Source organism: Chionomys nivalis, chromosome 16 (genome assembly GCF_950005125.1).
Source record: "Chionomys nivalis chromosome 16, mChiNiv1.1, whole genome shotgun sequence".
NCBI classification, from domain to species: Eukaryota; Metazoa; Chordata; class Mammalia; order Rodentia; family Cricetidae; genus Chionomys; species Chionomys nivalis.
In genome coordinates this window covers 21,712,150-21,737,553 of record NC_080101.1, presented here as the reverse complement: position 1 = coordinate 21,737,553, position 25,404 = coordinate 21,712,150, and the positions used below count along the sequence as shown (strand labels likewise).

The following is a 25,404-nucleotide window of genomic DNA, read 5'->3' as shown; positions in this document are numbered from 1 at the left end:
TGCACTGTGGTTGTGCTGTGTGCACGCTCACCTCTGCTGCTGTTGCTAGCTGTGTGACCCGGTCTGATGGCAAAGTCTCTCTGACTTGTTTTTTCCCACCTGTAAAGTAGTATTTAATTATTCTACACTACATCGGAAGTATCTAGTATCAGATGATTATAAGCTGATCACATGATTAAATGAGCCCATGTCTTATAAGTCCTGGAAAGATCAATCGAGAGAAGGTCCCTCAAGGCTAAGACCATACCTGCTCTTCCCGTTGTGTTTTAGCCGTGTTTGTTGAGTTACTAAAGGAAGATGATAGGGCAGTTTTTAGAGATCTTGAAAAGTATGTTTTTTTTTTAATTAATTTGTTTCTTTAAATTTTCCCTGTATTGTCTTTCTCATATGAAGATGTTTCTGCTTTCTAATGCCCAGGCTCTGCATTCTCTCAGCATATATTGTGCTGCTATGGACTAGACCAAAGAAACATGCATACGTCACCTAAGTCTTGCATTAGTGGGGCTCCTGTGAAAAGGGACTGGTGTCTTAACAGTCTTTGAATCTTGCCCAAATGCCAGCAACACGACCAAAAGTGAAGTTTCTATCTGAACATTTATTCCACAGTTATAGAAACTGAAGATGGAAAAGACCCGAGGACATCTGGTCCATCCCCATGGTTGTACAAGAAAAGTGGCTGGAGCAAAACAGCCTGTTGACGTCATGCTCACAAGACAGCATTTCAGTTCTTGGAGCCGAGCGGTTGCACACACACTGTAATGAAGACGCAGAGCAAATACTCTTCACAGACCTTAGGAAATACTTAGAAGCACTTCATTTTCATAAAATGATTGGCAACGAAATGAAAGAGTGTGGGAGTTCCCAGATAGGATGTGTTTGACAGGAGTGGGAGAGTGGGGTGGGGGAAAGGCAGAACAAAACAATGCAGGTGGTTTAGTGGTTTTAATGACTAGAAAAGCAATTTCTGCTGAAGACTGAGTGGATTTTCAGGGTTGCCTTTCCAAAGACGAGAGGAGAAGAAACTGTAAAGTAGCTTCTTTTCCTTTCTTGGTCCACGCAAAGGGGTGCTCAGCTATGCCCCAAGGCTCTAGCAGATCCAACACCAAAGAGAGGAGTTATCCCAATGATGCATTTCTGGTCTGCATGGCTCCACGTACCATTTCTCAGCAGGAAGGGAAGCAGCCATTCCTGAATAGGGTTTGTGCAGATCTTATGTATAATAGGAAATCCTGGTACACTACAGACCCTACCTTCTTAGGTTTGTGTGGCTGTCTCCTTGGCTGTCCCAGCTGCTCTAACTTGTTTTCATTGTTGGAGGAGCACTCTCTTGTGGCAGATGCACTGTGGAACCCTTAGTCAAACAAACCAGCTTATAGCCAGTCATGCTTAGTGTGCCAGGCCACCTTGGAGAATGGGCAACAACCCCTTGAAATGTGGGGCAGTTGACCATATTCCAGGTTTTCCAGTTCAAGAGCCTGGATGGGAAAAGAGGATCTCCTGATCTCATGACATGGGAGTTCAGGAGGCAAGGCTGAAGCCCCCAGCTCATTCCAACAGCCGTGCCCCTGAAAGCTTTCCTCTGTGAGCCCCAGGAGTAGGTGAGGGAACTGAGGGAGGCAGAGCAGAAGGAAGGTTTGGAAGGACTCTCCCTTTCGTGAAATCTTTGTACAAAACACAGCACTGTTTCACAGATTGCAAAACACTTCAAATTACTACCATTAAAAATTTTGCTATTTATCATGAAAACTGCTTCACAAGCAATTATGTGTTTTCTTCACCCAGGACATCGAAAGCATTTTAAGCAGTGCTGACAGCAGTAAGCCTCCTTTACTCTTGTTGCTCCTTGTTGCATCCTGGCCACGTTCCTGGCCAAGTGCACTGGTTCTCTGCTCTGTGGGCAGGCAGGATGCTCTGCAATGCGATCACCACTACTCAGAATGCCTCAGTAGAGAAGCGTAAGAGAAAGCAGATATACAAAAATCCAAACTTACAAAACAGATACATTAAGGGAGAATTGGTTGCATTACAAAAGGATTCTTTACAAAAGAATTCACCTCTGTGTTCCCTTACATAGCCAACCTCTCAAATACAGTCAGAATATGAGTTCTGCACAAATGTCTGTGTACCACAGGAGCATGGTTGTCATGTGAACTGAGGTACACTGTGCATCAGCCTTGCAGGCTGAGCAAGTATCAGGGATGCTCAGAGCAGTGGCCCCAGGGCATTAACAGGTGGGAATGGCTGAGGGATGGAACCTGCCAAACAGCTGAGGCCTGCTGGGGGGAGAGTACAGGAGGGAATGAGGGCATTGTAAAGCATGTTGTCCTCTTCTGTTTCCGGGCATATTTCCCCCTCATTTGGAATGTTTAATCTTCGAGGCTACCATCTGCTTTTACAGCGCCCCTGCCTCTTGAATATCTGAGCTTCCTTGCACTCCTGGGTTTACCTAGCCATTGAGTTCATTGCTCAGGTGTGTTCTGATTACAACATAGGGCACTATCTTCATCTAGGGATCTATGTAGCTCTTGGTGGAGCACAGGCATTGTGTCCCAAAGTGGGAGAAGTTTTATGACGGAAGCCCCATTTAAGGATCTGAACACTTTTTTGGCACAATATTGTGCATTCATTGTAGACTTTAACTGAGCAAGCAAGTCCAGAGACGATGAAGCAGCACTGACCAACAGGAAAGTCTACTTCTAAATAGAAGCCTGGTGTTAAGATGGGAATGTGGAAACCATCAGTAAGTAAAAGAAAAAGAGACAGGCTCTTCCTTCTCGTGTGCTAGAGGTAGCCACGCTTCCGGAGCAGTGATTCTCTGAGAGGAGCTTTAGGACTGTGTTCTGGGGCACTGGCCCACCCGTACACCCTCCCAACGTAACTCCTGGCAATTGGCAGTCTGATGAGCCTTAGATGATTGCCTGGCTACCATTTGGGAACGGATAGGAAGTCTAGAGATCTCATGGTTCTTCGCTTTCTGCATGCCAAGCAAGCATCTGACTAAAAAGTGATGCCTAAGCAGAGGGGATGCTAGGTTAATTATATCCACTCGTGAGGGCATTATATGGAGGCAGGAGGATAATTGGACTCAAACTGACCTTAGTTCACAAGAGACCAGAAAGTGTAAGGATGGGAGATGCTGAATCAGAGCAGACTCCAGTATTTGGCTTTTGTGATGTTCACAAACCCCTTGTGGCTTCTGGAGTTCCTCAGGCTAAGAGAGGTGACCACTGATCTGAAAACAGCTTCCCATGTGGTGTGCAGAATATTTCCTTTAAGAGTGAAGGCTCCCGGACCCTGTCACAGGCTTTAACTAGGGGGTAGCACAGGTTCCTGTTAAGGATATAGCCTTGCTCTGCTTCTCTCTCCTTTATAAAAGGCACACACTATAGTGGGGATGCTTAGTTACGTTAGAAGTATAGTGCAACACATTCTTTAGCCAAATTGCCCTTCTGGCCCAGAGCTTTATTTTAAACACACCTTGGGCATTGTTAATTCCCCATCTGCCTGCCCCCTGCTCCCACTCCCTGCTTCCCTTTCTCTTTCAGAGCGGTGTGTCAACATGTTTCTACTAAATGTTAGCTGTCATGGGCTCAGAGATCCAGAACTGCTCGAGCACGTGGTGCTACCTTAGCCAGTCATCCCTTGCTTGTAATTCTGAGCTCTGTTCAATTTTTTTTTTAAATTAATGTATCTGCTCTGCCCCAGTTTTCCTGGCTCCTAACTTGCTTTTTCAGAAGGTAAATCAAATCTAGATTGAGAAGTTGTATCAAACCTGCAAACCTGGGCAATTCTATTTTGTAATAATATCAAAAACCAACCCAGTAAGACACAGGTATGCGCAACAATTTTTATCTCTTGTTGAAGTTCAGAGAGAGGGCTAAAAACCGGAAAGATTACTGTGGCACCAGGTGAAAAGGCTGACAGGAGCCAGAGTTCTCTGGCTGCTCACCGATCCCGGGTACAGACTTTAGCCCTGACTAACTCTAGGTTCCTACTATGGAAAAGATTCCTACCCTGGAGACCTGGGGGGCATGTGAGGCCGAGAACCCATTACCAGACCCCACACCGTTGTCAGTCCATACAAAAGAGCTTTACAAAGTGCCTTGAGGGCTTCCGAAAACCAAGGGCTGAGAAAACGCTAGCAGTGGTACTGCCTAGGATTCGCAAGTCCGGTTTGTCCTTTGGTACTCCTCCAGCTCTGTTTTCCTGCTTACAGCCAACTGCAGCTCCTGGCGGATCACTTGGATCTGCTTCTCCAACTCGGAGAGTTCCTGCATCACCGAGTTCCGAGCGACATTGAGGGAGTCTGCTTTCCCGTTGGTGGTCAGTGAGGCAGGGAGCTCTCTTCTCCTTGGAGGGAGAGGGATGTCCTGGTGGGTCTGGGTTCCCATCTGGTTTTGTCCTTCCTCGTCACTAAAGGTGTATTTCCGTTGGTTGTCGTGACTCAGATTAGAAGTATTCCACACCATGAGCTGCTGGGGTCCCATGTTGGACCTAGGAAACAGAGACAATTCAGAGTCCCTTTCTGTCCCGCAACCCCATCTTTTCCATCTCCTATGTGAACAACAGAGAACTAGTTGTGTTTGTAGAAATGAAGTCACCCAAGCCATGAACTGAATTGAGTCTCACCAGGCCTTATGTTACTTTGACACAGCAATTGATGTCTTCTGGTGAAATGAGAAATGGTGCATTGTCTTATGAATTATTTAAAGTATCTCTGTGTGTGTGTGTGTGTGTGTACGTGCACATGCTTGCATGAGAGAGGGAGCTAGAGAGAGATACGAATATGTAGGTGGACAGGTTCATTGCAAGGATAAACACATGTTGAGGCCATAACAAGATATCCTGTCTTTCCCTCTACCACCTTTTACTGTATTATTGCTTTAGACAGGGTCCACAAACTTATCATTCTAGCTAGGCTGGCTAGCCAACAAGATCTCAGAATCTGCCTGTCCCATCCCCCAATGCTCGGGTTACAGGCACATGTAGTCATGTTGAGCTTTAACTTGGGTGATGGGGATTCAACCAGGTCCTCTTGCTTGCAACTTGCGGAGCCATCTTTCCCACACCTGGGTACATTTTCATACTCTACCTTCAAGCAGTGCTCAGAGAGCAGAAAGCAGTACTGCCTGGAGATAGATGTCCTATGGCTTTAGAGATTAATAAAAGTGAGAAATCTTTGTTCAGATGGAGTACTCTGAGCCCTGGTTTGTTATTTTATGGCTGACTTTTATCCCTTCTAGGCTGTACTGGGCTTTGGGGGAGAATAAAGGCGTGTATTAGTGTTTCTCACTACAGGGGTGGTTTTGTGCAGATGGAGAATGACAAGTCTGATGCTTGAAAACAAACAGAAATAAGAACACCCTTGATCCTTGCTGAGGTGGCCATGACCTGAATGGATTTACAGTTCCTTCATGCTTACATATATCACTTGCCACTATCATGGACACATGGCTGTAGGATGCTGGATGGATATGGGAGGGAGCTGGGCAAGTTTCTAAATACGCCTTGACAGCTGGGCGCAATGAGAAGAGTATCTTGCTGTAAGAATAGCTTAGTCTAAGCAAAGCAGTGTGACTGCCAATTCCTTTCACTCTGGAGGAGGAGGAGGAAGATTATGACCATGTGGTACAGCACAATAGGAAACCCCTATTAAAACCCTGTGTTTTGTTCCCATAAAACTGAGTCAACTTTATTCCTGAACTCCTAATTGCCTGGGAGAGTCAGAGCTGAGGCCCTGGAGTTGGAAAGACAAGGGGAGAGGAAATGAATTCTGGAGGTAGTTACATAGTTGAGAACAAAACACAAAGACTTAATAGGATGGTTCTGTGCTGCTTTGCTCAGAAGTAGGTTGCCAAGGTGGTTTAATCCTTCATTCTATGGCCCCTTTCCTTGGTCTATGAGGTCTAGCTTGTAAGATTGTGTTTGAAGCAAGGTCTCACTCTGTAGCCCAGGCTGGCCTGGAACTCATTATATACTTCACATTAGTCTTGAGTCAATAGTAATTCATTTGCCTCCATCTCCCAAGTGCTGGAATCTACAGTCAAAAGCCACCCCCTTGGCTCTGGTCTCATTATTTGGTTTGGGTACTAAGAAGGTTGAGAGGTTTCAAGACTATACTTCTAAGGACCCTGCACATTGTCACTCTCAAATCCCTGCAGATACCGTGTGAATCCTCATTGACCTGTTGATGGGTGGCAGACATGGAGAAGGTTCACAGGCTTCCTAGTTGGCCCGGCAAAGGACAATTGATCAGACAGCCCTTAGCTGCTTCTTTCCCTCCCCCAGTTCCCCATCCTGGCTACCAATATATGCTTGAGCCAGTTGATCTATAGATGAGTAAGAAATTCACTGTTGGTAGTAAGTATTGGGGTAACTGCTCACACAGCAGAAGCTGACTAAAACTTGCCCAGGGCATTAACACAGGCACTGCAAACTTCCTGCTCATTCCTTACCTTGTTGAAGCTCTAGAAAGCCCTTGAGCTCACTTTTCCTGTGTTGTGGTCCGGGGTAAAGTGCTACAGTAATTCTACCTACAGCCACTTCCCTGACCTTAGACTATTAGAAATGATATGATTAGACAGATGCTTCCTTCTGACCTTTAAGTTTTCCCATTAAGTAAATCATGAATCACAGATGAAAACTCTCTTGAAATATCCATTAACGTGCATTAAAATTTGACTCGATACCATGACCTAGGATTTCACCAAGCCACCAGTCTGATGTTAGTCTTTCATTCACCTGGCCCTCCCAATTCATGCAATAAATACAGAGAACAGAGCAGGATGTCATTAAAATGGCATGGACGTTTGCATTTTCTTTCTAGAATGGAAAGAAAGGCTGTTTCCAAGTCAAGAAGCCTAACTCTAGTACTACAGAATGACTGACTGTGGGGAACCACTAAGAGTCGAGTTGTCTGCTCCGTTTTTTAAGCCTCTCTAAGGTGATGGAGAGAGTAGCTGTGACCTGACTAGTCTGTAGCATGTCACCAGCAGACTTGCACTGTCAGGGGCTCCCATACTGACAGCCAGATGATGGGATTCTGTGACCGTGAATGATTCTGACAAGTTAGATACAACCCAGAGCGCAGGGACTAGAGGAGTCACAGAGGAGAGCCAAGCTAGACGAGCATCCTGCTGTATACCATTTTCCTTCTGGACAAATGAGAGGTGCTAGTGTCAGATTTGAAACTACCCAGAAATCCCAGCTTTGAGCTAATGATGCGCCACCAGTTCTCAAAGCCAATGCCCTCTCTGAGGTCCCGGGGAATGCGGGCGATCCAGGAGGGCAGCCCCGGGCAGCTGCAGCTGAGGCCAATAAGTAGCGGACCCTAAGTGCTTCTGACATCTTCAGTCACCTTGAATGAGGACACAGCCATCCATGGGCTGGCTGTAGTGAAGGTGTGGACCTCTGAGGCATTTAATTTCTTTTCCTATTAGTGAACACCTCATCTAAGGAGTCATGAGAGTGTCGGAAAGTGGACTTAGTAGGGCATCTCTGTAGCATGTTTTGCATTTTTCCAGGAGTGCTGTAGAGGTGAGAAATTGAAACACACCTAGAAGGCATTCCAGGTTGGGGAAAAAATGAATGCCTGTTGCACCCACGCATGAAGGGTTCCATGCATTTGGTACATGCTGCTTGCTAGTATTTATTTGACATTTGCTTTGATTTCGGGACTGAGCTTACTATCTCCTTTATAGCTTATAACAACTCCAGGGAGTGGATACCTTTTCACCTGTTTCACAGATGAGGAGTCTGAGGCACAATAACATGTATTGTTAAATGTTGAAGATGGGACTGTACTCAGATGCCAGGCTCTGTAGTCCCTACCTGCATTGTTAAACTTGCCGATATTTTGCCTAGGTTGCATTTCACTGTATATCTATGTCTATGTGCATTGATTTATTTTCTGTTTTGTTTGATTATAGCTGAAAATCCATAACTTATATTGATTTTGTTTATCAACAGATTTCTCCAACTTGGTCTGAATACTTATTTAGAGGTAACTTCCTGAATATGGGGTATCGTCACATGATCACATGTCTAAACTCTTATTTTACCAAGGGCTTTAGCTTTGACCTCTTACCTCTTTTCCACACGCTTTGTCTTGAAACGTGGCTGCTTTTCTTCTACAAATGATGTGTTTAATGCCCTGTGCAATCTCTGGTAGAAAAAACAGATTCATAGAGATCATTTGGAAAGTGTGTATCAGGGGAAAAAAAAATCCCTGACAGACCATACCTGGTGACTACAAACCATGGCTTCTTTAACCCAAATTTCAGGCATGCATGAAATTAGGCCAACATTTGGTAGCACATCACAAGGTCACAAGGATTCTAAGTTATAGCTCGTTATTTCTAGAAGGAGGAGAAGTGCTCTGGATGCTGAAATGGTATGTGGTAACAAGGATTCTAAATTACAGGTTATCGTTTCTAGAAGGAAGAGAAGTGCTTTGGTTGGTAAAAGGCTATGTTATACAAAGAAGTGACAACCGACAACTCCTGTGTGGTACAAAGTCTTGCACAGTTGTCAGAGTTGAGTCAAAAGCGACCAATCCAAGGAAGGAAAGCGGGCCTCCTGGGAGTTTAACAGTATTAGCATACAACAGAGAAGATCACTTGTCTGCAGGCTCCAAGGAGACCAACGATTTCCGAAGAATGGGGTTCAACTGTGAGAAAATTATCTGTCTAGAAAACAGACACAAAAATGAAATGACCAAACACACACACACACACACACACACACACACACACACACACACACACAGAGAGAGAGAGAGAGAACAAGGCATTGAGTAATGAGTAACAGAATGGGCGAATGGCAAAATCAGAACACATTCAGCCTCACCTTCAAGAGGTGAGGAAAGGTGAGGCAAAAGTCATGGAGTACCAGGATGCAGAATGCAGAAGGGACCCCACACTGGGGAGGTGGGGTCCCTCCATCCTGATTGCATGTTCTGACTGCAGCATGGATATACATACTTGTTTCACACTGGCCGAGTTGTGCAGATGTGTGTGTCCACATGGTCTTTAATTATCTTTGTAAATTAGCTGTTGGTGTCTACCTTATAAAAGAAGACTTTACTTCTGTGAGACATGGCCTCACACAAGCAAGCCTCAGAACTGCTGACGGAAAAACAGATCAGGGAAATGGGAACTTGAGACTCTTGCTAGCTCTCAGGAATCTGAGACGAATCTGTGGGGAATGAACTTTTCATATTGTCTCTCAGATGATCTTTGTTAAGTGAAACTGGGTTTGAAGCAGTTACATTGTGTCTTCTGTGGGCAGCGCTAGTGTTTCAGGAAAGGAAGAGACACCACTAGTCCTCAGTTTATGGGTAGGTGGGTTAGTGGGATAAAGGGCATTAGGACCCTGAGTGCCTGACCATACCTCTCTTGGTTTCTCACATTTTTCAGTTGACAAACTCCCCTGGGTCTTTACCTCTCCGGGAATCCGGGAATCCGTACTTACAGGAGCACCAGCACAAGGTTCCTGCAGAACTCACCTGACTGGTGTGCAGCCAGTATTGCAGTTTAGATTTGTTTTTGATTCGTGGTAGCAGCAGTCTGTACACTATGTGTTCACCGATGGTTGTCAAGATGGAGAGACCAAATCCGATGCAGAGCAGCACGAAGAGGCCCGAGAAATGCTTGATGCCCATTTGCAAAGTCTGTGGTAAGACAGGAGAAGCCGTGTCATGATACCTGCAGCCAGGTAGTCCGGCAGCTCTTTTGGATTCAGTTTTACTTTAGCTGGGTACCTTTTCCTCCCTGGGTGAACACCACTCTACCCTCCCACGAAGGACACACCCCGAGTGACTTCAGGCTGCTGCTAAGCACAGTCGTCACACATGGACCTCCCTGTGCGTCCCTCCCTGGAGTCGTACAGAGGCTTTGCGTCTGGACTATTCCCTTTCTTAGAGGTGGAGAAATAAAGAAGTATAACAGTTGGATATGTGAAGCAGTTCACTGTTCACAGAAAGAAAGAACAATGGGTTTTTGATCCTACTGCACGTACTGGCTTGGTGGGAGCCTAGGCAGTTTGGATGCTCACCTTAATAGACCTGGATGGAGGTGGGGGGGGTCCTTGGACTTCCCACAGGGCAGGGAACCCTGATTGCTCTTCGGGCTGACGAGGGAGGGGGGCTTTATTGGGGGAGGGGAAGGGAAATGGGAGGCGGTGGCGGGGAGGAGGCAGAAATCTTAAATAAATAAAAAAAGAAAGAGAGAACCTCTTTCAGGAGCTGAGGAGGAATAGATTTAAGGAGAAAAGCTCATGAACTGAATAATCCTAGAAGTTTGATCTGGCAGGGAATGTCGGGACCCTGCAGTTCAATGCCTTAATCTAATAGTTGTAAAAATAAACCAGTAAGGTATTGACGGTTGCACCAGGCCCCCAAATGGGACAGCTGTGGAGAAGAAGGACAAGGAGCCTCGCTTGCTGGCTTTTTGTGAGGAGTTTTGCGGCTTTATGAGGATACGTGCCATGGAAAGTTCTTTTGTGACATGTTAAAATCTTGGCTGGTGTGTTGTTATCATTGATAATTAGTTAGTGCAATGTATTACTGCTATAGATAGAGAGAGAGCCAACAGGGAGGCTTGCTGTTGGATTTCAACATTCACGTCATCAAATGTTCAGCAGAAACTCTAAATGAGCCATACTTTTAAAATAAGGGACTGTCAAGATAAGGAAAAAAATGTAATTCACATTGGGTCTCCTTTCCATTAAACACATGGGCAAAATCTCATTTTTCCCATATTATCCCAATAATTAATAAGCTGTGTTGAGCTTATGCATTTCTTTATTTAAACTTCCTTTATACCTACACAATACTATGCTAACAAAAGATTTTTTATTTGATCTTATGTGATTTTATGTATGTGAGCGTTTTGCCTGCATGTATGCCTGTACGACACATGCAAGTGTCCATGGAAACCAGAAGAGGGTGTTGGATCCCCTGGAATGGAGTTAAAGACAGTTGTTCACTTCCACATAGCTGTTGGGACTTGAACCTGGGTCCTCTGGAAGAACAACACTTCTTCTTAACTACTAAAGCCACCTTTCCAGCTCGGTATATTTATTTTATTTATTTACTTACTTTTTTTTTGTTTTTCGGGACAGAGTTTCACTGTGGAGCTTTGGCTGTCCTTTTTATTCATTTTCAAACTAGATTTAATAGGCAAGCTAGTGCCTATTTGTGTATATTGATATGATGATCTTTAATACCCTTTTAAGTATTAATTACCTCCATTTCACAGTTGAGGTGCCTAGAGATTAATTATGTCTCCCCAAATCTAACACACCAATATGTGGGGGAACCAGGCTGCGGATACAGGGTGACATCTGTGCTTTTTGTTAATCTCCCTTGCAGGAATCCTCTGGTATCTGATTTCTCACCATGCATTCTCTATAGCAACCTGCCAAATTTTTTATTAAAAAAAAACCCTAGCACTGGAATTGAAAACCCACTATAGTTTGCCTATGAGCGTCAACCGGAACATTGTGTCTGAGTGATAAGACCTAAGGCTGAAACTGTAATTCAGCCCCTTTCTCTTGGGGCCATTGTGCTTGTTAGCTTTTGTCAATCTGATACAAAGTAGAAGAACTTGACAGAAGCTCCATTGAGGAATTGCCTCCACTACCTTGGCCTGTGGGCAAGTCTATGGAGGCCTCTCTTAATTAATGATTGACTATGCGTGGTGCTCCAGCTGGGCGTGTGGGTTGTGTAAGAAAGTGAGCTGAGCAAGCCATGGAGAACAGACCAATGAGCAACTTCGCTGTGTTTTCTCTGCCTCTGCTCCTGTGTGAGTTCCTGCTCGGACTTCCCTCAGTGCTACGAAATAAACCCTGTTCTCCCCTAATTTGGTTTTGGTCACAGCGATGAAAAGCAAACGAGATCAGTCATGTTCTTTTAAACATGCTATGCATTTGTTTCACACCTGCACCCCCGCGGTAGAGCACCTGTTTACCATATATAACTCCCTGGGTTCAATCTTTAGTGCACAAGATGAAAAATAAAGCAATACAGAAATAGCTGATGTTAAAGCTTCAGGTCATGCAGCCGTCCTTGGTGGATTGTGATACCACAACCCACACATTGTGTGTTAGGGATGTACAAGCATAGATGCCCAATAGTATCTTCATGATAGTTAAGAGATGCAATTCTTCTTTTGAATTAAGCGGGAATATAGTTTGTGTTTTCCTATGAGATTAATGCAAAGGCTGCCACCATTTGCAAACACAGGTCCTCACATTTCTAAGAACAAACTGATCCAGATAGAGAGAGATGCTTGTAATCACCAAATGTGTGCTGTCTGCCCAGACCATTGGTGCTTCCAGGAAATGCAGAGACCAAGACCACTGATTTTGTTGGAGCCCAAACTCTGCTTTGAATCTTGTTTATATGAAGAGACTTGGAACAGCTGGCGAATGGTTGGATAAATAAGTAATTTCCAAGCCTCTAGCAAGGAACGCGATGAAAATATTTCACTCATCATTCGAACCTTGTATGTTAATGGCGCTTCCATGCAACTAATTAATCCTTCCCATGCACAGGCTCTCTTCAGCACACAGTGAGCACCCTGGCTCATCCTTCTCCTTCTCTAGAGTTGTCGGTATCCACTGTTCCCGGTTGTTCTCCCCTCATTCTGACAGGGACCCACTCTAGTCAGTTTATAGTCCAGCTGCTTCAGTCACTGTGAGTCACCTTATTTGTTATCTGTTTTGATTTTTTTTTCACTTAGTTTTGGGGGTACTTCCCTCCCTTGCTTCCTCTTCAGTCCCCATTGTGAATCTTCATCTTTCTGACTATAATTTATAGCACGGTTTCCATTCTTTGCTATTCTTATTTTTTTTTTCATCCAGATTTATGGCTTCAAATGCCAATGATATACAAATGACCACCAAGAGTTAAGGACTTCATTCTTCAATTCCCTACTCAGACTATCCGGGTATCCCCAAATATACACTGAACACATTAAAAGCAAACTTCCTTGAATAGAGGTACCCTACATGGATAATGCTGTTATCAGAAGCGATAAGCTTGGAAATAAAAACCCCATTGTCAGGAGTGGGATCCATCCCTTTGAGTTGTTGGTAAGGGAAACCATAACGTCCTCCCCGAAAATACAGGTTATTGCCATTGCTCTTGGTTGCTCATCAGAACTAGGTGATAAGACCTTATTGTCAAATACACCACACACTTTGGTTTCAGGATATAGAGGAATCAAATCAAAGCTGAACTGGAAGCTTACTCCTTGCTGGCTAGCTTCGATAGTTCTAGAAGGTGCTATGCAGGCCACTGAGAGAGAGGAAGGACTAGAGCCTGAATGCTATAATACTGACCTGCTAGGTAAGATGTGCCCATTGGTGCAACAATGGCATGACCATTATGGGAGTAACTGTTTTCTAAGTGGACTTGAAGCTGTCTGCACAAGAATAACGTTTGGTACTGTAAACCTGGCCAAAAGTCTGTGACTGAGTTGTTGTAAATCATAAGGGGCCATCTAGTGGTGCTGTTTTGCTAAGTGGTCATGTTGATAAACTGTCATCTTAATATTTATATTTTTGATTTTCAGCTTTGGTCAAGGAAGTTTCTGCTTGTAGTAGGTGCTGGTTAATACAGAACCAAAATTGGTCAATGTGCTAAGAACACTGAGTGTTCAGCTCTAACTGGGATATCTTTATCACCCTCTCAGACCTCTTAAAACATAACAAAGGGGGAAATGGAAAACAACGTAAGGGCCCCAGAGTGGAGAGGAGTGCTATGAAAGTCTGTGTCTGCACACGGCGCGGCAGTGATGGTAACCTGTATAAGACCGAGCCCATCAACATTCCGTCATGGATAAGTGAAGAACACACGGGGCCCCACCCCCATCTGAGGAGCTATAAGCAGTTTGATTTGAGATTACTATATCCTTTTAATAGAAAACAAATACTTTATTTTTGAAATAGTTTTGTAGCATAGGCTGGCTTGGAACCCATTGTGTAGTTCAAACTGGCAGTGAACTCATGGAAATCCTTCTGCCTCAGTCTCCTGAGTGTTGAAATTATAGGTATGAGCTACCAGGATTGGTCCCATACAATTACTTTAAAATTCTCTTTTCTCATTTGAACTAAGAACATTGGCACATATATTTTCTAAGTGGTAAGCAAGTACACACTGTGTTTTTTTTCTTAAACAAGTCTTTTCTAAAATAATACTTTCCCCCAGGAAGTGCTGGTTCACACCTTCCTTTAATCCCAGCAATCAGGAGGTAGAGGCAGTCAGATATCTGTCGGTCTGAGACCAGCCTGGTCCACAGAGCAAGTTCCAGGATGGCCTGGGCTACATAGAGAAACCCTGTCTTGAAAAAACAAAAAACAAAAAACAAAAAAAAACCCCAAAACATACCTTTAATATTAATTTCTAAAATCTATTTATTAACTTCAACAGATTAAATCTATTGCCTCTTTTATTATACTTTACTACTCCCAAACTGTTAGTTGTTTTATGATTATACTTCATTATATATGATAAATATTGCCGCAGTAAAATAAAACCCTTTCAGAAACGGATCATTTTTGTATCATTGCGGTAAACGCTGCCATGGGTGTGGTTGCCAGGTCAACGGCTATAACTATTTTGGTGATTGGTGTCTGAAATGACCCTTAAAAACTGGCAGAAACCATCTCAGTGCCACCAAAGGTCCATGATGCTGCAAAGCTCCAGATCTGCATAGCTTCACCAATCTTGCTGTGTAATTAGTTTTTCCTGTTTTGGTTTTTTTTCTTTCTGGTGTTAACATCAGAACCAGCACCACCTGTGTGCTGTACAAACACTACCACTGGCCACACCCCTAGTCCAGTTTGATTTAATTATTGCAATTACTGCTTTTTAGATGGTTGGATATTTTTCCATGCTTATTTTTCCTGACTTTTCTGTAAATCATGTTTGCATTTTCCATATTTTATGCATTTTAGACAGGAGACTTTAAAAAGCTATTGACTTTTATGTTTTTCCACTTTAAATTTTACTATAGTATATATTATTATTATTATTATTATTATTATTGTATTTAGTCCATGGAAGTTTGAAATTGACTGCACGTATTTTGCCAACCCTAAATTCTTCTGTTGTTTCGGTTGCCCTGAGGAAAATGTTTTGTGCTCAGTGGTGATTTGGGGGAAAGCCTGCCTTCAGTACATCTTGAGGTTTTTTTTTTTTTTTTTTTTGGTTTTGGAGCCTGTCCTGGAACTAGCTCTTGTAGACCAGGCTGGTCTCGAACATCTTGAGTTTTTTATGCTAAGGAATGAGAGCGCTGCGTTAAGATTTCTTCAGGACTTTCAATTTGTCCCACTACTTCAGAGGCTTATACCCTGGAAGGTCACTTCCATTGTAGGATGGCCTACATTCTTTTAATAAATTTCAATTTCAATTAAAATCCTTGGATTGTGTGTGTTTTTTTATCTGCTGGGATCAAAGGCATGCACCACCATGCCAGGCAATTGTTGGGCTTTAAAAAAACAATGGCAAAACCTTGTTTTAAAACTTCCATTATCGCCGGGCGGTGGTGGCGCACGCCTTTAATCCCAGCACTCGGGAGGCAGAGGCAGGCGGATCTCTGTGAGTTCGAGGCCAGCCTGGTCTACAAAGGGAGTTCCAGGACAGGCTCCAAAGCTACAGAGAAACCCTGTCTCGAAAAACAAAAAAAAACAAAAAAAAAAAAAATAAAAATAAAACTGTCCCCAGGAGCTGGGGTGATACTTTAGTAATTGACCTGAATTCAATTTTTGAAACTCATGTTAAATCGCCAGGCATGGCGGTACACACTTGTAATCCCAGAATGGAGAAGATGGAGACAGGGTCTTGGAGCTCACTGACCAGCCAGTCTAATCACAGTAGTGACCCCAGGTCCCAGTGAGATACTCTCTTAAAACATAAGGTAGATGTTTCCTGAGGAATAACACCCAGGGTGGACCTCTTGTCCTCACATATATGCGCACACCTGTGCTTGTACAATTGCACATGCATGTATATACACACTTGCACACACACACACACACATACATTTTTAAAAATATGTCTGTTTCTTTGCAATGCATAAACCTGAAGAGGTCTGATTCTCTTGCTCCTTGACAGGCAGTTAGTTTGTTAGTTCTTGGCCTCTCCTCTTGTGAAAACTGGATTGGCCAGCCTACATTGATAACATTATTAAGAATAATTTGACACAAATGAACATAGTAACCATAAGAACAAGAGGGATTTAATACCGGAGAAAGGAACCTTGGTCTTTGTATGTAGTCTTTTTCCAGCTTTGTATCCTTGGACTAGATTGCCCATGTCATTCGTCGGGCTGAGATGATGGCACCACCTTGGTGCTGATCAGATGATGTAATGAGAGTTAGGTGCTCATTACCCCATCCACAGTAACTGTTACTGTCACTCCTACGAGATACATGGAACTGTTTTGGAGAAATTGGCAGTTAACTGAGAGAAGGAACATTCTTGCTTGGAGGTAAATATGGTCCTTTTCCCCAGACATCTAGCCAGACCTTTCCTCTTCTAACACCAGAAACAAGCAGTCAGTTCGAGGTTATTGCCACAAAGCGTTGGGCAGCTATGATATGTAGATGGTTGAACAACTAACTTAATCCAGCTACTCCAAAAAAACTGTTAAATATGAACAGTTAACTGAATAAAATCCTCAGTCATAATTTCATTTTTTTTCTATTTGAAATTGTGCATTTCCAGAGTGATAACATCTGTCATCAGAAGATCTGCTTGGGTTATGCTCAATATTCTCACTAAAATTTCCTCTCAAAGTCAAATATGTCAGGCTAGGATGAAAGGCTCTCTTTGAAGTGTTTTCTAGACCTCAAGTTGGGAAATCTGTGGTGTGATCTGCACATGCATGGTGAGGAGGGCCTTGGTATCTGTTCCTATTATTTCCTTTCTGGGCCAAAATTACATGGATGTCCAGCTAGGTTTAGAGTGGTTGTGGCAAGGTGTCAAGACTTGAGGATGCGAAAGTCCCAGTCTCTTTTCTACACCCATCTTACAGCCAGGGAAGGAAGTTAGCAGAGTGAGCACTTTACAGGTTTCATCTTTTTGAACCTTCAGGGTTAATGTGGATGGAAAGACCCAGAAGCTAACTTGTCTTTATTATTCACCCAGTTAATAAGTGGTCAGGGTGACACTGTTCTAACTGAATCCATACCTTGGGGTGTTTGGGTCTCAAACTCTCTTAACTATTGTGAAATGGGTTTGACTCCAATGCCACAGGGATGGCATTATTTGCACAACCCAAACATATATTTTATGATGGAAAAGGAGTTATAGAGTGAGCAATTCCTAACCCTGTGGTTCCCAAGAATAATAGGAAAAGTGTTGCAGTATGCCAGCCATGAAATCTGTGGATCCCTACCTCCTGAGACTAATTGGCAACTTCTTTAAAACATAACAGTAAATCTAAAATGGTTAAGGGGTGTCTCTCGACTGAGTAAGTGCAGTGAGATTTATTTCATTGTTACGGTATTCTGAGTATCAGGCAACTCATTATAGGGAGCAATCTGTGAAGTGGCAGATGCTGGGGTACGGGCTACACCTGCCCTTCCAAGGACACCTTGTACTCTATGAAATGACAATAATATAAGAGGTTTCAGGGAGCTAGTGACATTTATGGGGACAAACAGTAGTGTTAAACCAACTCCAAAACAGAACAGGGCTTGTTCTTTTCCACTAGGTACTATCTACCATTGCTGACTCAGGCCCCCAACAGGACCTATGTGAATTGCGGAGAAAGGTGCAGACCATTGGACCTTGTCTAGAATCAAGTGTCAGCGCATCCTTGGATCCTAGTCTAAGTATTCGGGCACGAGGAGCTCGGAGTTGAATGTGACAGTGCGGGAAACCTTCCTGAGACACGACAGCTTTTGATTCTCTGGCAGGAACCAGATCAGATTCTCAAAAGCAAGCCAATCCAGTGTTGCCAGCTTTCATTATGTTTGCCAATCTCTGCATTTCTCCTCACACAGAACAAAAACATTTCAGCATCCAGGGAAAGATCACCTCAGCTTGAATCTGTAGATTCTGCCCTGGAGGAAAATGGGCTCTGTCTCATTCTCCTCAACTGGGTGAGGTGGGATGAAAGGGCTCTTGCTGGGGAGGATGTTGCCTTATCTGACCAGATTCCTCCTTTTTTTTGAACCTACAAGGTTGAAAATCTGTTGTTCTGAGACTGGTGGGCTGGCCATTTGGTCCAGGCTTAGCTGTTCTCTGGTGAACTCAAGACTGCTTTCTGGCAGGCTGAAGCACTGAGATGGAATCTTCCCATTCAGACTCCTAGCCCTCAAACATGCTCAGGGATTTCTGAATGATCGTGGAGAGTCAGGTGCATCCTGTTAGGGAAGTGTTTGTGCCCAGAGAGTGACTAAAGGATGCTAAGCAAAGATAAATATATTTTTTTGCTGGTTACAACAGGAAGTTAACAATTTGCCAAAAGTCTGAATGCCACAAGTAAATGGAAAGAGTTCCTAACACGCCATGAAAGACGCAGTCTTCTCCCATATACACAGCCATGAGGGAGAAAGGCAAAGATGTACATTTTCTTACGTTTAAGCTTTTAGTTTTCTTGACCGTGTTCTCTAAAACAAAGAAAAAAAGCACTTATGAGAATCATTTGAATTTCCAATTTTTCCTCCCTGCTCCCCCTTCGTCTGTAGTCATCAAGAGTTGAATTATTAACACTGCATGGATGGTAGAGGCAGAGAGAAACACTTCCGGGTTAACCAGAGAGATAGTAGCTAGATATCTTGAAGAGATCTTGAAAGAGAAGAAAGCTAAATACGTTTAGTGGAGCCCTTTAAGAAACCAAACCAAACCGGACAATTGAAAAAAAAAAAAAAACCCACAAAACTCACACAAACACGACCAACTTCTTGTGTATCTCCATATTTCTGACCACATCACAGAACTCCGGAAAGGAGATCCGGCCATCACCGTCCTGATCATGGACCAAGATGGTTTTGTCCACAAGCTGCTGCAGCTGCCAGTCCTTGAGGTTGTTACCCACCATCATCTTCAGCACCTGGAAGAGTTCCCCGTTGGAGATGTAGCCATCTTTGTCCATGTCATAGATTTGGAAGGCGAACCTTAGCTTCTGCTCTTCGTCGCCCTTGACGCTGAACTGCGAGGTGCCCACGATGAACTCGTGGAAGTCTACTTCCCCGTTGCCATCCGTGTCGAAGATGTCGATCACTCGACCCACCAGAGGGTTCTGCTGCAGCTCAGGCAGCGACATAAACTCTTCTGTGCTCAGGGACCCCGATTTGTCCAAGTCCATCTTCCTGAAGCTTTTCCACAGCCTTCTAATTTCATCGTGGTCGAAGTTGTTGCCCATCTCGGAATGATAGCTGGCCTCGTTTCCCATGGCCGGGGCAGGAGGGCTGGTAAAGCCAGGAGGAGGGAGGAGACCGCAAGGCAGAGAGTGCTGCCGTTGGCCTGTGCAGCTCGCGAGAGAGCATGCGCGGAAATCAGAGGTGGGCAGCAGGGAGGGAAGGTGAAACTTGGTGAGGACATCAAGGGGGCGGGGGATAGAGGCTGGAGGGGCCGGAAGAACGAACTGGGACGACTACCCAGGAGAGAGATAGCTGCCATTGGGCCAGCCTCCTTTCTAATGCAGGTCTCTCCTAAAATTTCTATCTCTCCTGGAAATTATTTTCTCTTTCATCTCTCTTTCCTAAGAAACGTGAGCCCTAAGGGAGCTAGGGAAATATTTAGATAATTCACTGTGTTATCCCCAGCAAAAACTACTTAGCTTGACAGATATTATATGACATATCAGACATATGTTAAACCACTGACTAAGGGTAGCATCAGACTGCTGCTTCCTTTGCAGGCCTGGTGTAATGATGGTCCAAGCATTGATATAAAGTGAATTCCCCATAATTTTCCCTGGGGGCAGCCAGACTGACATGGACCTCTGTCAGGAACTGAGGCTCAGAAGATTCCCAAGAAAAGGAATTTCTTATTCAGATTTACAGACACCAAATACTCTCGAGAATTACAAAAACTTCTTAATTCAGAGCACTTTCAAAAAGTAAAAAATAAACAAAACCCACTGTTCCCAAGAACAAGGCCTCTGTTGCCCTGTGATTTGTCTCCATGCCTGTGCGAGGGCTGGCTGTCCCACAGAACATGTTGGAGCCTTTGGAGAGTGTTCAGGGAAGGTCTGTGTGTGCCGAGAGTGGCAGCTTACGTTTCTCATCTTCCCCCTTCCATCCCGCTAGGTTTGTTCTTTCAGCCAGAATTAATCTCGCTTTCCTTTGGAGTAGCCGCTCCAATTCTCTCAACGTTGAAAAAAATACATGTAGTTCAAAAACAATCTAGCTCAAAGGGACTTGGGGGAACTTCAGGCTGCTAAACCAAACTGAGGGAGGCAAGCATCCCCTCACTCCCTAAAACCAGTGCATATCATGTCTATGCTCTTTAGTTCAAAGGAAGATTAGCTGGAAGGTCCATGGGAAATTGGTGCGGTGAGCCACTGGGCCATTTTAATATTCTCTGTAAAAAGATGATAATTGCGGTGGTTTGAATAAGAATGTCCCCACCACAGGCATTGGCATTTGAATATTTGGTTCCTACTTGGTAGCATTGTTTAAGGAGGTCTAGGAGGTGTGGCCTTTCTTCAGGAAGTCTATCCCTGGGGAAGGGTTTCAGGTTTAAGAGACTTGCACCATCTTTAGTTTGCTCTTCGCTTTTTGTTTGGCTCTTGGCTTTTAGCTTCCAGCTCCAGCTGCTACACCTGCCTCCAGGGTGATGGTGATGGACTCATACATCTCTGGAAGCAAAAGCCCCCAAGTAAGCCCTTTCTTCTGCCAGTTGCATTTGTCGTGATGTTTATCTCAGGAATAGAAAAGTAAGGAATAATTTATTGTTTTTTTTTTTAAAGACTTGTTTTTGTTTTTGATAAGTGCATGTCTGTATGGAGGTGTGTGCATATGAATGAAGGTGTCTGGAGGGGAGAGGAGGGCATCAGATTCCCTGGAGCTGGAGTTAGGGGCAATGGTGAGCCAGTTGATGTGGTGCTGCGAATCAAGCTCAGGTCCTCTGCAGGAGCAGTACACGCACTGACGCACTGACGGTTGAGCTGTCTCTGGAGTCCTTCCATTGGCTTTATTATTATTATTTTTATTTTAAATACCCTTTACAACTCATGCTGTGCTGTTTTACTGCAGACATGTTTTGTCTTATTTGCTTGCTTTCCAGTTACCCAGAGAAATGAACAAGGCATAGTTTCTGTAAAACCTTTTTGAACTTGCAATGTTAAAGGGAATCACCACGCTGTTAAGGTTCCATGTATCTGTAATCTCTGCACTGGGAAGACTGAGGCAGGAGGCTCAGGAGTTCTAACTCACTGTGGCTACATAGTGTGACTATCTCAAAAGGGAGTGGGTAGAGATGACCTTAAATTGTAATGTAAGATTCTTGACATCAGTGCCAGTCTCTGAATGCCACTCTCCCCCTCGCTCTGCTCTCTGTCCTTTCTAGAGTGCCTCAATTTTTCTAGATTGGGGGTGGGAGATAGGCAAGTCCTGAGGGTGCCTGATGTTAGCTTTCTTATCTGAAGAGAGAACTGTTGGGCTGATAATACTCTGTATAGGCTCATGTGGCTTTGTACTGAAGTTGGCCAACATGATCATTGCCACTATTTGTAACTAATTTTATTTTTATTTTTATGTTCTGTGCTAGTATAGTCAACATCTTAAAGGCAGACTGTCTGGCAGTCCAGGGCATGTTTGTGTATATGTATGTTTGACAAGCATTTGCTGGAAAAGAGCCACCACAGATACTAAGTCACATCCGCAGGCTTTAGTGGATAACCAGGTGAATCGTCTGGTGGAGCCTGCTGCACTGCAATGAAAACAACTTCCGATTTTAGCAGCAGTATGGGGGCAGCACAAACTTTCCCCAGGGTATCAAGAGAACTCCATGCTACTAAGAAGGCTAGGCCCAGAGAAAATAAACCCACCTCAGTGGACAGACCTCTACCAGAGAATTTCAGACAAGGTTCCTTGAGGACCCAGTCAAGGGACCAGACCCATGGCCACCCTACCTGCCCTACTCTCAAATCCTATGCTACACGTCACCAAAGGCAGACATGAAGCCCAAGGGGTCTTAGTGAAGGAGTATAGAGCTGGGGGCCAAGGCACACAAGTAAGATTAATAAGTGTGTGTGGGTGCAGGGGAGAACTGGGGGGGGGGTTGTGCTACAGCTGGAGCTGACAGTCTATCAGAACACATATACCTAAGCTTTCTTCTGTATTCAGCAGGGATGGGGAGCACAAGGTTGGGTGCTTGACATTGAGGGGTACAGAATGGGAAGGCCTTCTAATGGAAAGGAAGTAGAAGCCAGGCTAAAGGCTATCCCCTGAGGTTCAAATGTAGGCAAGGCAGAGGAAGACATCAGCTTTACCTGGCACCACCTGCAATCTCTCACTTGGACAAAGGGGACAGACAGTCACATGACCCACTGTGTCTACTTGTAGAACCAGGCAGCTGATGAGAGAGACACGAGGGACCTGGGCAAGTGTGGTGGTCTGGGTGGTAATGACTCCCAAAGGTCCCCAGTTGGTGGAACTGTTTAATTAGGGGGTGTTGGAAGAGGTGTCACTGGAGGCAAGCTTTAGGTTTCGAAAGGCTCATGCCATTCCCATTGTGCTCTCTGTCTCCTTGTGGATCAAGATGTGAGCTTTCAGCTGTTCCTGCAGCCTGCCTTGTCTTTGCTCCACCATCATGGACTCTAACCTGGAAGCATAAACCCAAACTGACGTATTCTTTTGTAATTTGCACTGGACATGGCGTTTTATTACAGCCATAGGAAAATGTCACTAATACAACAAGATGGAAGGCAGCAAGTTTCAGTCACTAACAGCGGCTGACAATTGGCTCTTATCACCCACTTCTTTGGTGTGGCTCTTTGATCCGTCAGGCAGCCAGGCCTGACCCTTTCACAACCTCTGCCAAGCATGACAGACCTAAAGAACCAAGACAGTTTCATTTCGTTAAAAATGATTGTATTTCATTAAAAACTGGCTGTGAACTAGAACATGTTGAAAAAAAGAAGGAAAAGAAAGAAAGGGATGGAAGGATGGACAGATGGCCTTTTAAGATGTTGATTGCAGGGAGCTGCAGAGATGGCTCAGCGGTTAAGAGCATTGCCTGCTCTTCCAAAGGTCCTGAGTTCAATTCCCAGCAACCACATGGTGGCTCACAACCATCTGTAATGAGGTCTGGTGCCCTCTTCTGGCCTGCAGGCATACACACAGACAGAATATTGTATACATAATAAATAAATAAATAAATAAATAAATAAATTAATTAAAAAAAAGATGTTGATTGCATTCTGCTGCCACACACTGCTCTAAGTACTTGCCATTATCACCTTTGGCGCTTCGGTTCAGCCTCTGAAGACTTCTCATTGCAGGCTTCTGGATCTCAGTAATGGCCACCAGGCATTCACAGATTCCTTACAGTTTTTTTTTTTTTTGATAGTTATTTGATGTTTACTGCTGTAAAGGAGCCATCAGCAACCTGGACTCCACGTATGTTACCAGGAGGCAGAAATGGATATGTGCTTATAATGCCAGAGCCAGGAAGGCAGGATAAGAGTGTTCCTGGGGCTTGCTTGACCGCCAGCCTAACCTTCTAGGTGAGCTCCAGGCCAGTAATAGATGCGGTGTTGGAAAAGCAAGGTAGATGGTGCTTGAGGAATGACACCCAAGGTTGACTTCTGATCTCGAACAGTATACACACATGCACCCATGTGAACCTCCGGACGCATGAACACACCTACTCACGTGATGATTGTGATGGGTAGATTAGGTAGTAGACAGAGAAATCTTTCATGAGGAGAAAAGTCGTCCCAAGAATTACTGATCTAATGATTGGACAGACACTACTGGGGAGATGGTGCTACTTCATTTAAAATGTCTCCAACATACAGAAAGATTCCTTTCAGTCTCTGCACTGTAGAGAGTTCGACACCATCTTGAAAGTTGGAGTAGTCAGTCAATGTGAGGTTGTGTCTGCTGTTGTTCTGCATTTCATCAGCCTTGTAGTTTGGCATCATAAGGGGACCCCAGCCATTGTTTCTGTTTTCTCTAGCCATCCGTTATTTGCAGTCATTTCCTTGGAAAGTACCGTGTGTTACTTGCTCCGTGTATCACTGCAGAGTATGCGGACTGCAGTGAATGAAAAGGGTTGATGGATTTGGAAGAAACCCGAAGCCTGACTGCACACCTGTTTTCACACAGCATTTCCCCTCAGTCTGATTTTTTCCCTCAATGTCTTTCAGATTAAGAGCCAGAAAACAGTCGCATGCGCGAATAACTGACAACAAAATTGGAAGCAGTGGGATGTGTGGTTTGTCTTCCACTCCCTTCTCCTTGTCAGTCAGGAGAGTGGGTTTCTGAGCAAGGTGACACAGGCAGAACCCCAAACCTCTCCTGGAAGGGCTTCTATGGTGTTACTCAGAGCCACACTCAACACAACTGTATTGGGTGTGAGTCACAGTGCAGTGTGAAGAACGGCTTAAGTTGTAGCCTAGGCCCTGAGCTCACACTGTTTCTGAGTATCAGGTTCTCATCAGCAAAGCAGGAAGCAAAGAATGAAGCCACAGGGTTATTGCAGGTGCTTTGATATATAGACGACACCACCCAAAGTGAAACTATTTAAAACGCATCTAATCGGCTATGACACACCAAGGGCACTTGATATATTTGTCTATCCTGTCTCCTTCCTATTTCTTTTTTGTAAAGTTTTTTCTCCCTTTCCCTCCTGCCCTCCCTCTCCTTCCTTCCTTTCTTCCTTCCCTTTTCTTTATCCTCCTCTTCCTCCTCCTCCTTCTTTTTCTCTCTTTCCTTTTCTTTCTATTACTGTGTAGATGCTGGGAATGAACCTGTGTTCTCGGGAGTACCAGGCATGCTCCTAACCACTGAGTCATCTCTTGCGCCATTTTCCTATTTATTTGCTTGCTCTGACTACATTCCTTTTATTTTATTTAAAGGTCAGAAACATTGCTTCAAGCTTAAGTCCATTCAACAGATTTTACTGAACATATCCTATATGGTGGGCTTTCCTGTGGTGAGGCTGGGTGGCACAGTCCCTGGAGTAACTGAGATCTGCCACTGAGAAGTCTAGTTCAATGGGCATGGATTTAAGGGTATAACATTGTTTATTCATTGTATAACATTGTTTATTCATTCTTTTATGTTTATCATGTATATTCAAAAGGATTAGAGATCATAATGTATTTGTATTTCTTTTGTCATTCTGGGATAGTTTTTAATATGAGTTTTGACACATATAGTTTTAAATTAAAGTTTTGATATTTAACAATTCTGTGAATTAATTATCCAAATCAC

The 25,404-nt window shown here is 44.0% G+C and overlaps 2 protein-coding genes across 2 annotated transcripts in view; both read right to left on the bottom strand.

The window, feature by feature from the left end:
• Window positions 1–1,006: 1,006 nt before the first annotated feature.
• The window catches only part of Grin3a (glutamate ionotropic receptor NMDA type subunit 3A), a 180,164-nt gene continuing 155,766 nt past the window's right edge, over window positions 1,007–25,404 (bottom strand). The window contains exons 7-9 of the mRNA XM_057791100.1: window positions 9,506–9,670; window positions 8,087–8,163; window positions 1,007–4,494 (exon numbers count right to left, since the gene is read on the bottom strand). Of these exons, the coding sequence (XP_057647083.1) occupies window positions 4,155–4,494; window positions 8,087–8,163; window positions 9,506–9,670 (582 nt within the window). The 3' untranslated portion in view covers window positions 1,007–4,154. The remainder of the gene's footprint in view (window positions 4,495–8,086; window positions 8,164–9,505; window positions 9,671–25,404) is intronic.
• On the bottom strand, window positions 18,897–19,409 carry Ppp3r2 (protein phosphatase 3 regulatory subunit B, beta). The gene has a single exon (XM_057791101.1). It carries the CDS (start codon window positions 19,407–19,409, stop codon window positions 18,897–18,899), a length of 513 nt encoding a protein of 170 aa, XP_057647084.1.

Excerpts from the sequence above, each read along its gene's own strand:
- Ppp3r2 (XM_057791101.1), bottom strand. The coding sequence starts at position 19,409 with ATGGGAAACGAGGCCAGCTATCATTCCGAGATGGGCAACAACTTCGAC.